Source organism: Parasteatoda tepidariorum, chromosome 2, assembly GCF_043381705.1.
Source record: "Parasteatoda tepidariorum isolate YZ-2023 chromosome 2, CAS_Ptep_4.0, whole genome shotgun sequence".
NCBI classification, from domain to species: domain Eukaryota; kingdom Metazoa; phylum Arthropoda; class Arachnida; order Araneae; family Theridiidae; genus Parasteatoda; species Parasteatoda tepidariorum.
In genome coordinates, this window is record NC_092205.1 from 26,437,806 (window position 1) to 26,451,213 (window position 13,408).

General features: G+C 31.5%; 1 protein-coding gene across 2 annotated transcripts in view; it reads right to left on the reverse strand.

Annotated features, from left to right (window-relative positions):
- Nucleotides 1–4,655: 4,655 nt before the first annotated feature.
- The window catches only part of LOC107444919 (fez family zinc finger protein 2), a 49,834-nt gene continuing 41,081 nt past the window's right edge, over nt 4,656–13,408 (reverse strand). For both annotated transcript variants that reach the window (XM_071177349.1, XM_016059192.3), the window contains exon 2: nt 4,656–6,427. In XM_071177349.1, the coding sequence (XP_071033450.1) occupies nt 4,914–6,371 (1,458 nt within the window). In that variant the 5' untranslated portion in view covers nt 6,372–6,427 and the 3' untranslated portion in view covers nt 4,656–4,913. The remainder of the gene's footprint in view (nt 6,428–13,408) is intronic.

Consider the following 13,408-nt stretch of genomic DNA (forward strand, 5'->3'; position numbering starts at 1 on the left):
ACCAAGCAGGCTCGCTGGTATTATCAATGGCATTAGAAGCAGCAACAAGTTCATTCTTTTTTATGTAGTGGTTATCAAAATTATTTTAAATTAAATTTATAAGGTAATAATTAAGTACAGGAACATAAATTTTGCAAACATTTTAAATATAAAATTAAAATCTTCTAGAAAATCCGATAAAGCTAGTCGAATTTCTCTATAACTTTAATAATTGTGGACAATTGAAACGTACGGATTGTTGACTATATTTAGTATGAAAATACGTTACTGTATTTATGGTAATGTTAGAAAAAATACTTAACTTTTTAACTCAGAGAGGACACCAGTCCCCCTTTTTTTTCTATTTTTTTTTCTGGCGCACTAATTATAATCAAAAATATATTCTGGTATTTTTTAATTATGAAAAACAGTCTAATAGTTACCAGAAAACAAAATCTGTCTGATTATCGGAATTATATTTGTGCTAAAAAAAAGTTCGATTTTTTAAATTTTTTTTAATATTTTATTTATTATTTAACCCCTTGAGGACGGGTAATTCAAAAAAGCATTCGTAAAAAGTCGGAATCAAGTTGCAATTAAATAAAAAACGGTAACTTAAATATAGTCGTTGCTAATTTGACAGATTTACTATGCTTTTACTTTAATTGTTGTTAGTTTAATCATATATATAATCAATCCTAATTCAAAGTATAACTGAATAGTTTTATTTTGAACCAAGTTATGGTGAATTAAAGAAGTCAAACAATTATAACTCCGCCCACAAATAAACTGCTAAAGAAATACTCTGATTACCAGTTTTATCTTTTTACCCTGATTGATACGGTTTTATGCTGGCACGTATTTGTGACATTCAGCGCGAAAGGGTTAAAAATTCCTGAATAATTGATTTTGTAAATTAAGGAAATTTCAATGAGGAAAAATTGTTTCTCTTGGATTTAATAACTGCAGATTTAAAAAATTATAGTTTGAAAGTGAGTCATGTTTGGAAGATTTTATCTTTAAAACAGCAAAAGACACCGGTTTTTCATGCTGTATTTTGCAACTATAAATTATTAAAATGATAAATATAATATTTTTCACTTATTTTGGCCTAAACTAATATAAAGTAATAAAAAAAGCATGAAAAGTATGTTTAATAAAAATTCTGCATCAAAGGGTTATTGAAAGAGAAAAGTAGATCAATTGAAATTTAAGTTTAATTAAATTGATAATACGTATGATTAGGGCAATCTAAATTTAAGAAGGAAAGTAAAAACCTTTTGCAAGACTTCCTGCTCAAGTTAAGAATTTTGTATCAATTCATTTCGCATTAGCTACAAAAACGCAACATTTTATTTTGATTCAAAAAATGATTTAAAAAAAGAAAAGAAAAAGCATTAAAGTACTAATTTTTAGACTAAATTTGACAATATTTAATTTAGACTAAATATCTATCTATCTATCTATCTATCTATCTATCTATCTATCTATCTATCTATCTANTGAAGCCCATCCAGCATATATATATATATATATATATATATATAAAAACCACTGCATACTACTAAAACTTTTTTCTTCATTTTTCTTTTTTTTTTAATTTTTGTTTTCACATTTATGAATTTCACAATTATTTATGATTCAAAGGACAATGATCAATCATAATTTAGAGATTTCTTTTAAATTTTGAGTTAGCTTCAGCAGTCACATCATATGGAGGGAAGGGGGTGGCAAAAGATTGTTTCAAGAATCATTGAGATAGGAAAGTGGGGATAACCTAATGACAAACGGAAACAATTGAATCTAGAAAACGGATTATCAGCACCCCCAGATCACTGAAAAAACAACCTCATCCCCCCCTTATCTCATTCAAGTCTGTCAATTTGTCACGATTCTTTGGAAATGAGTGTTATCCGCCCCCTCATTACTTCTCCCCATCTACCAATGAAAAGCCTAAATTGGAAAGTTCAAATAGAATAGGGAAAATGATTAAAGGGTATAAAAAAAGAATAAACAGAAGAAAACGAAACCATTCACTCTATACAAGAGAAAGGATCATCATGTATTGGTCTGAACTACCCGTACAGTTACTGGCATTTTTTTTTCTCTTTTAGTTTTGTCATTTTTTATTTGAAATTGAATATTTTAGATTTCTGTGGTGTAAAAATTTTTTTAATTAAATTCGAGAATTTTTTCAATTTTCGCCAACGTTTTTAAAGAATACACATGAACAAATTATTAACCAACTTTGAATAGAGCATGCCGAAGATGGTGTTAATTATAAAAATATAAACGAAAACAGAAGTGTTCCGCATTTTGCTAATTCTGTGTTTCAGGACTTATAATAGAATGCAAAAAAAAAAAAAAAAAAAAANAAAAAAAAAAAAAAAAAAAAAAAAAAAAAAAAAAAAAAAAAAAAAATGGTGACGTATTGGAACTATTGACTATCACAACATGGCTGTAGCCGCTATCTGAAAAGTATGGTCCCAACGTAGTTAAAGCTCTCGAAAACTTGTGCCCCTTCGGTCGAAAGTGAAACCGACACTCAAAGATAATTCCAAAAAAAAAAATTCTTAATTATATTTGATAATTATTTGATATTTTTATTATTTATTTTAATAATGGTTCCAAGATTTTTAATTAGTAAAGTGTACACATTTTTATTTGTATATTTCTTTATTATTTTACATTCCACGTCTCGGCACTGGTGATGTTATTTACTAAAATTACAGTATTAATTATCTGTGTCACAAATTCGTAGACTTATGCTTAATATTTAATGTTTACATTATTTTACTTTCTGTGCCTCAGCACTGAGGATGTTTCTAAAAGAACCGAAATTATCATCTGTCTCTTGAATTTGTTTACTTATGTTTATTATTTATTGCTTTCATATTATTTTATATTTCATGTCTAGAAACTTATGATGGTTCTTCGTCTCTCGAACTCATATTTGTTTTCATTATGGTCTTTCTACAATCTATTTTCTAAAATATTCTCAGAATTTTATATAAATCCCATTGTTACTTAAACAAAATAGTTCATATTGCATCATGATATCCTCATACATACCAACTTCGCTTACTTCGGGCAGCAGATTTTTCTCAAGCGCTTAACGTGACAGCAAAATTCATACTTTAACATTTAATTTGTAAAAAAATTTGTACAAAAATTTGCTTAAAAATTATTTATACCGCCACAGCATATGCATAACTAATACCTACCTGAAAAGGATCTGTCATGGTTGATAACTCATTGATAATCGTGTTGTCATGACTTTATAAGTTTTTACAAAAAATATAAGTTGTTTGCAAAGTTAAAATCATTTCTGCAAAACATTTTTAAAGTCAATTGTTGTGTCGTAGTCAATGGCAGCTATGTTTTTGTACATGCATATAGACTCAGACCCAAAATTATGTCTTTCCGCTACTTTTTTAAAGCTAAAGTAGTAGTCACATTAGAAACTATCAATTAACCCTTTCGCGCCGACTGTCACAAATACGTGCCAGCATACAGCCGTATCAATCAGGGTCAAAAGATAAAACTGGTAATCAAAGTAATTCTTTAGCAGTTTACTTGTGGGCGGAGTTATTATTGTTTGATTTATTTAATTCACCATTACTTTGTTCAAAATAAAACTATTTAGTTATACTTTGAATTAACATTGGATTAAGCTAACAATAATTAAAGTAAAAGCATAATAAGTCTGTCAAATTAGCAACGACTGCATCGAAGTTACCGTTTTTATTTTATTACATCTTGATTCTGATTTTGTAAGAATGATTTTCTGAATCACCCGTCCCCAAGGGGTTAAGCTTCAGAGCTAATTCCCAACCACTTCTTCAAAATGATATGACATCATTTAAAAGTTCTGCTCAAACTTAATATCAGCGGGAATTGAGTCAGGACTGTTAACTGGTAGTATAACTAATTCATTTCGAGGTTGTTCACGCTTGAAATAAATGTCCGTGATTATCAAATCTCACGGAAAGTCATTTTCTATTTAAGAAAACTATCTTGATATTAGTTTTAATAAATATTGGTAGGCTTAAGTTTTTTATTTCTCCAGGAAACAAGTTAGATGTAAAAATAGTTTTACTACCAGTTTTTTCCCTTTTCCGGGAACCAAGTTTCATGATCGGTTAAAAAAGTGGTAATTCCGCAGAAAAGTGCTTTAGGTTCTTAAAGTGAGGTCAATAAAATTAAAGTTTTTAATATGTTATTGTTTATTCATTTAAACTAATTCTCCACACCACTATAAAATGATTTAAAAATTCATATGCAACGTCTCTTTGTTCTAGTTATCTCGTGGTGAAGATTTTAAAATGCTGGCAAAATTGCCAAAAAATCTGAAAGATTTGGTAATTAAATGTCTACTATTTTATGAAATATTTTACCACTAGTGTGGTAGTTGACATGCCTGCTTGAATATATTACATGAGATTTTTAATATATATAAATATTTTATAAGCGATTTATGAAATTTAATTTTTTTTTAATTCTCTTAAATAAAAAGTCTTTTGCGTGTTGAAAAGTAATAATTACAAAGAAACAAAACTGCGAAGTGATTTTTGAAGCCTTGCATGCGAAGCCCCTAATTTAAAATTAAAAATGATTTCACTCTAAAACTAAACAATATACATCAAGAAATACTAAATAAAAATAAAATAAATAAGTAAAAGAGCTGTAGAATATTTATTTCACTAAGAAAGCCCTATTGCCAGTACATAATTAAATATTTCCAATGTATGGGATTTAAATGTTTCTATGGTACTAAAAGAACCAACAATTTATATCACTAACTCTTTTTTGTCCTCGCGATTCAAATTTCTGCTGGAAATTGACTAAGATTTTTAATATATTAACATAACATCTGAGTTCCTATTATACAAGCGTAGAATACAAAATTCCTCTTCCTATATATACAATTAGTACTACAAAACTATTCTAGGTGGCGCTTCCATATATGCATTTGAGTTCGGAGACACAAAGAATGGGTTCATTAAACTCACTGCAACAGCCTGTCCTGAGCTGTTTTCATGACTATGACTGACACTGGACGACGCGAGGCCACCGTCATGTAATTTACGCATGTGTTTTTTTAAGTCAAAGTTCCGACAGAAGCCTTTACCGCACACTTTGCACGTATATGGTTTTTTATCATTATGCGTATGCATATGGAAAGTTAGATTGTAAATTTGGTGAAAAGCTTTGTTACACACCGAGCATTTATAAGCCTTTTCACCACTATGAGTTAGTTTGTGGTTCTTGTAGTTGCCCTTTTGGTGGAAACCTTTACCACAATACTCGCAAACCCATGGTTTGTATCCGGCGTGTATTCGTATGTGAGTGTTCAATGTCGAACTGCGGTTGAACGCTTTTCCACATGTATGACACTTGTGTGGTTTTTCTTGTGTGTGGATTATTTTATGCCTGCAGAGTGTGCTGGCCTGTCGGAAACCTTTACCACAAACTTTGCAAACAAACGGGCGAGCACCGGTATGAACAGGCATGTGACGAGTGAGGTTGTAGTGGGCATTAAACACTTTCCCACACTCGGGACAAGTGAAAGTTTTTTGCTTGTTGTGATTTCTTTTTTGCCTTGCAGGACTACTTGATTCCCCAGACGATTCTGAAGATATCTTAACTTCCCCAGGAAATCTAGAGTTCGGATTACTGCTGGGAAGGGGTTGGCACAAAGCGTCTGAGTCACTAGTGTCCTCCACTTGGCGAGATCCGCCAGTGGATGTGGTGGCAAAAACTGGTTGAGGACGAATCACCTTGTGGATGGAAGCTGCATCCATACTATGCACATTGGGAGCTGGTGGTACCTCTTCCCACGGTAAATCACCATTGTTTCTGATCAGTTGCTGTGGTGGTAAGGATGCGTACATGAAACTGTAGTGCCTGAGGAGGTCTTGAGATCTTTGATTGAGGAAACGAGAGGATGAGCAAGTGCTGTTGAGCTGACACCTCAAATCTTGCATTCCAGAGTTCTCCATGAGACGTTTGAGTGCCAGCTCATACATGGCGTCCATGTTCATCGGAGGATATCTTTGTTGACTTGATATGTAGTTCATGCCCATTGGATCCACGTCATCGACACCTCTATTCGGCGGGAAGGCTAGAAGGGGATTCACCATGAGTGGATTCATGAGAGACATCCTTTTGTTGAAATCTTCAAACATCACGTTGAGCAGTGGTGTGATTCCTTTATCGGGAGAGTTTGATTTTTTCTTTGGTCCTGGCTCCATTATCTTGGCGATGGAGAATGCCAGGGATTGCTTTTCTTTCTCTCGCGTCATCTTGCTGGGCTCTTCTGATGGCACGGGACTTTCGTCGTTGCTTGAAGGAGACGGGGGTTGAATTAAAGTAGGTGGAGAGGCAGCCATCTTAAATATTTGGTGTATTGGTGGTTGCGTTAGAAATCATAAGTGCTCCAACAAATCTGAAAATAAACGAAATATTTTTATAATAGTTGTGAAAAAATTTATTAATATTAGTATACAGATATTTTGACGAGAGACTTGATACGAAAGTTATGTGTTATGAAATAATTTCCAATACTCTGGGCTTGTTCTAAAAGAAACAACTCATTTTTCCATGTAATATTTTGATAAGTTTTGCAAATTGTTTTAATAAAATGTAACTTTGTCAACTAATTTTATGAAGAAATTTAAAATGTTTTTGAAAATTCCATACAATTTTTAAATGCATTACGATTATGTATTTAAATATTAACAAAAACGCTTTTATATTTCCTTTAAACATATTTCTGTTTTATAAATTTTTATAACTCTCGAAGACTTTACCACGATGTATCTAGATTATAGTAGCATTTTATATTTTCGCTTGAGTTATTTACCAGTGGTAAAGCGGAATAACGATTTTGATCAAATTAATTAAGAATCATACATTGAAAAATGATTTTTACAGCCACTAGTAATAATTTTCTGCGAAAGCGCAGCAAGCTGACATTTTCTTATAAATTGTGCGAGATTATTTTAGATTCTCTCTTCGTTTTTATTCAGTTAAAATTAAGCTAATACAATTCTGAATTTAGCTATTTTTAAAGTATTATACACTTGTTTGTTTTTAGATTTTTGATAAGTATATATATTTTTTTACAATTTAAGCTAAAATATTTCATTCATATCTGTTTGCACAAGTTTAAACTGCAATAAAATTAAGTTTTTAGAATTTTAAAAACAAATGCAGTTTAAAATTACTTACTCAAAACCACAAATCTCCTTATTTTATTGTTTTAAACTTCCGAGAATTAAACTTTATAGAATTTCTCAAAGTCATCAAGCATTCGTCTAATTCTTCCTAAAGCTATCTCTCTATTTTTAATCTTTAATGAACAGTGTAGTACTGTCGTATAGCACTATATTATCAAATGTTTGTTAAAAACAATAACTTTTCGAGGAAATAGTGCGAAAAAAATTCAACTTAAAATTCTAATTGCAATAGAAGATACCTTTTAAGGGTGACACTGAAACTACAGTTATGAGATATAATGATGGGATTAATTCTTAGGAATGATCCGATGGCAATACACGAGTTTAAGTTGAATTTTATCCCAAATGTTTCTCTCACACTTGAAATAATTAAGTCTCGTAACCATAGTCACCGATAGTACTCTAGACAACTGGCGAGAGGAATTCGATGGCGAAACAAATGGGAATTTGATTTTGGGTGGAGTTAAATATTCGTGAGTACCACAACTAGAGAAATGCAAAGTTCATAGAGGATTTGATTTTAAATCGGGAAAAAGTGACTATTGTTGGAGTTGGATAGTTCCTAATAAAACTTTAGAATTGTAGCAATTTTTTAATCATACTTGTCAGAGACTTTTTATGCTAATTAATGTGTAATAACTGTTGATAAGTCATTGTAGTCAAACAAAATTCCCACCTTTCAGATTCTCGCAGATTCACTCCTTTAAGAAAGCAACCATCCCAATTTTTTATTTATTTTTTATCTGGACTTCTGAAGTCGATAAAAATACGTACGGTCCATTTCCCATCCATATCCAAATTAAGCTCGGGACCATATAATTTTAGTACCAGCTATTTCTTTTTATTTTCCTGATAAATTACTAACAGATTAAAACTCACAACAAATTACAACCACAGATTAAAGCTTAACAATAAATTGTTTAAAAACCATTTAGAAGAATAAAAACTGTTCTTATTTCATTTTTTCATCATTTTAAGAGTACAGTAAACCTGTCAAGTTGAACACCTAAGTTTGCCTCCTTTACCAAAAATCGAATTCATCCTATGCATTAAAGGAGACCGAAATCTATGTAACCTGACCACCTGTCTATGTTGCAAGTTGATCACTGTAATAATCGAAATGTGTCTAGAGGTATTATTGAATGTTCTTCTGAACCCATAAGTGGTCCGACAAGAAAAAAAAAATATCCAGGAAATTTTCTCCGCTTTTATGTTATGCTTCAAGATTTCAGTGAATTGGTAAATACTATTAAAGCTAACCTAAACCTCTTTTTTGAGTTAACTTTATGGTATTATTATAACCCCCGTTGAACAGCAGACCTAATTGTGAGTGTAATGTAAACTCTGTAGTCTTATAATTTTGAGCTCAACCAAGAAGACAAGAAAACGTCTGGATCAAGTATAGAGAGTATTTCGTCTTCGTGGAGGAATCTTTGATGTGACTAAACCGCATTTATGCTACATGGAGAGGAAAATTACGAAAACCTCCTATGGTTAGTCTGACGGCAAGGGGACTCTAACCCATGATCCATCTATCACGAAGGATATTTTACGAGTGCGAGTCGGGTACAGACTTCGTACCGACCAGCCACCCCTGAGATTCGAACCTGGGGCACCTCATTGGGAAGCGATCACTCTATCCCCTGAGCCACAACGGTTCTGATCATATGGTTATAATAATAACGTATATAGAATAACACGATATTAAAAAACAATGGCTTATACCCTTTCTATATGTTGACCTTCTGTCTCAGTTGACCACTAAAGCAATGCATTGTTAGTGGCCAACTTACAATGGTTTAACTGCATTGAATATCTTTTTTCTTAACTTTTAGCTTATTTTATCTTTAATGACACGGCACCTGTTTTATATTTTGAGTTGAGCTCAAAAATCCCGAAATAAATGTCCTAAACTCGGAAATTTATTTCCTGAATAAATTCGGCAACTAAGAAGAATTAAAAAGAAAAATAAAATTTTCTAAGCTTCACCACAAAACTTTTGATGTCTTTCTCGCTGATGATTCAGTCTTTCAAGTGTGTTATAAGAGTGTGAATCTCAAATGTTACAAAAAAACAAACCACTTCTAACTGATGAATGATCAAAAGTGTTCCAGACAAAAGGTCTAGACAATACTGCCCACCTATCGGCTCCCTTTGACCATCTAACCATGGGTTGTTCCAACGACCACCATGGAACAACTGGAGCAGAGAATGTCGCCAAGAGTGCCTTTTTTATTCCATTCAGTGGAATCTCTCCCACCCACCCCTTCACATCAAGCCACTCTTGTACAATCTCTGGAGGCTGAATCTTGATATCCAGAAAACTGGAAATGTTTGAGCTTTTCCCGTTTCCATGTTTGCCGATGGGTGGGAAGGGAGGGTTGTTGGAGTGTCGAAAGGGAACCATTCCCGGGGGGTGCCGGAAAAGGAAGATCAACCTCCCGGTTTGATGTGTAGAGAATAATCAGAGCTGTCGTGTGAGCTGGAGCAAAAAGTTTAATTCCATTAAAAATGAACACCGGACTGTGCTGGAAATGTTTTCAAAAAGTTTTATTCAGTTTCTTAACAAAAGATTGTCCATCCGATTCCTGTGTTTTAAACTTCAGTTCAGACACTCCAACAACTACGGAGTTCCAGAAAGTATTTTTTTTAGTGGTAGCAAGAGTAATTATTATTATATATAATTATTTTTATTATTTTAATATTATATATACTATATTACTATATATAATTAGAACGGTTATATATAAGGTCAGATACACAAATGCTTAAGTTAAAAAATTTGACGGAGAACTTTTATTAAACATATTTTTCATTATTTTGTGTATTTATTTAAGTCAAAATAAGTGAAAAATATTATATTTAGCATTTTAATATTTTATGGTCGTGAAATTCAGCATGAAACATCTGTGCCTTTTTTTCTTTTTTTCTTCTTTGCATTAAATGTAAAATTTTCCAAAAGCGGCTCACTTCCGAATAATAATTTTTCAATTTTGCTGTTATTTAGATCTAAGAAAAGCAGTTATTCATCTATGAAATTCCATTAATTTACAGAATTAATTGGTACCAATTGGTAAATTGTAAGAGTTAAAGTGAGGTGGAAAAGAAGAGAATCTGGTAGTAACAACCATTTTAATTATATCTATTTTTTTCACACTATTCAATAATATGTACTTTCTCTCAGGAAAGAAGCAGTTTTATATATACGTTGAAATTGTTAAAAAAATCGTTATAGTTTCAGAAATTTTAATTTTCGCGAAGAAAAAGATGTGCTATAATGATTTGTCTCTTGTACCAGTTTTTGCTCTTTTCCGTCCTAATAAATTTGCAAAGAATTAAACTGTAAAACGAACAAGGATAATTAAGTATAAGGATAATAACTTGTAAAATAAGAATAATTACGCCCACTCTTTATAAGTGTCACCTTGAGATATCTGCTTCAAGGTTATTTTTCGTATGATAATTTCATTTTGTTGATATGCAGGGCTACCAACTTTCTATTCTTTTTGTAAAAAATTATTTTAGTAGTAGCTAAGTTTATGGTCCAATGTATAGTTTTTATTAATTTTTTATTCCTTTATAGTTTATTTTCTACGTCACTGCATATAAATGATTTAAAAGCTCATATGCAACGCCACTTGTTAAGGCTCTCTCGCGGTGAGGTTTTTCAAAAGTTTGCAAAATTGCGAAAAATTGCGAAAAATTCTGAAACTTTGGTTTTTAAATGTCCTCCACTCTATAGAATATTTTGCAAAGAGCGTAGTTGTTGGCAGGTATGGATCTGAAATTTTAATCTGAAATTTCGCTACCACTAGAAAACATCTTTTTGGAAAGTAGAGTAAGTTGACATCTCTGCACATATAGGGTTTAATTTACAAATTAAACGCAGATTTCTTTGACAAGGCCGTAAAGTGCAATACAGCGAACTTGAACCAGATATTCAATTTTGAAAATTACAAAAAAAAAAAAAAAAAAAAAAAAATTAAAAAAAAAAAAAAAAAAAAAAAATATGAAATTAAGACTAATAGCTGCTCACTTCACATCCGACACCTCATATCACAATTATCAAAATAAATAATTAATCACAGATCCATCCATAGCATTAAATTCAACAACAATACTGACAACTTGATCAAACGTTTCCCCACGTTGACCATCAAGCTACATTTAAAGCCACACATAGTTTAAAGCAAGCTGCTTCTTATAATTTCCATTATTATTATTTAATCAAGCAAAGCACTTGAATACCGCACACAGCCACCACGTAGATTGCTGACCTTAAAATCCTACCACAATTATCAAAATTAACATGATGGATGGGATTAGAGCCGCTGCGCTACCCTGCTCAAAAATCAAGAGAAGACAATATCTAGGCTTTCAGCCCTGGAGAACTGAAGCAAAGTGTCATTTCATATGATCTTTCGAATACATTTAAACGTAGTTGGGCGGAAAATAACTCTAAAAATCAAATTCATTAAATAAATAGTAATACATTAAAATATAAACTTAGCTATCAGTCGAAAACTTTTTCCCAAAAAGCTTACAAAGTTGGTAGTCTTGGGTATCTCTATGCACATAGCTGCTAACAACTACGAATTATCCCTAGTATTTCATTTTTATATTTAAAATGGTAATGTCATTGAAATGGTAATGTCATCAAATGAATCTGATAAATTTCTTATTGATTCTTGGAGTTATAAATTTAATTGAATATGATTTTGAATACCACTAAATGCAAATAAATCAATCTAATATATATATATATAAGAGTAAATTAAAGAAACGAAAATGAGGCCATTATTGGCCTCAGGAGCCCAGCTAGACTAAACAGAAGAGAAACGAAAATGAGTCCAAGTCATCGCAAGTGTGAAAAGTTAATTATATTTACAATTGCTTTTCAGTTAGTCTTTCATTTCAGCATTTCCTCGAAATCAGTAACTTTAGAAAAAAAAGTTCAGGTTGTATGTGTATTTCGTAATTGGACACTCTTGAACACTTCAACCTCCATGTTCTGTTTCGAAAAGTTCTATGTTCTATTTACCCGATTATATTTCCCCTTTAAAGTTCTTATAGAAGAGAATATTTCCTCCATTTTGTCGAAGTTCGTTTCCTCGAAAAAGTTATTAGTTATCTCGTCACTTCGAAGAATTTTTCTGTCGGAGCATTTACCAGGAAACGGCTTCGTCAAAAACGAAGAAAAATTCGTGAAAATTCCATTGTTTACAATGGAATTATTAAGTTATGCAGCATAATAATTTGAAAGATTGAACTAAGGCAATATGTTTTTCCACTTAAATAATTACAAAGCTTTTTAAATTTGAACTATAAATCTGATTAAGCCTTAGTACCACTATCCCCAACAGCTTATAAAAAATTGAAACCCAATAATTGATTTAGTTTGAACCAACAAGAAAAAGTGTTTAATTTGATTTAAACATAACCAAACATTTGCTTTTTTGACTTCATTTTATTACAAAAACAACACTGTTAACGAGTTTAGAGCTAAATATTTCAGTTTAAAATTGCAAAATGGGCCAAAATGTTAATTAACAACATGTCGTGTTAGTTAAAATATCCCGTTTAATCCAAAAATAGGTGAATGACGTCATAATTTTCCTACCACTAAATTTTGTTAATAGGGGTACTGCAAAACCAAAACAGTGACCCCAGCGTGGTATCAAAAGTTAATAAGTGGTAAAAAGTTTTTGTTTAAAAATATCAAACATAGCAGCCGTAACTTCCACTTTATTTCAAAAATTACACATCATGTCAGGGCTGTTTGTGTCACGAAATAAAGAGAAAAAAAAATAGTATTAAATTTCATAGATAGCTTGCTATAGCAAGTAATAAATTACCGAGATTTCCAAGACTTATTTAATCAATTCTTTTTTTTAATGATTAAAGAAATCTGATGCGTACATTTTGATTTTTACCACGTTGAATGCCACGGGGGTCACAGGTGACCGGCGAAGCCAAGATTATTAGAAACACATAATTCGAGTCAATTTTTAATGCTTTTAATTTTTTAATATTATTGTCGTTGTTAAAATGGCTTGAAGAAATTAATGCAATATAGAACACACAAAAATAGTTTTATTTATATACACAGAGATGCCAACTTGCTCCGTACATCGAATAAATATATTCAAGTGGTAGTTTATTAATTGGGATTCTTGGTTTAATAAATT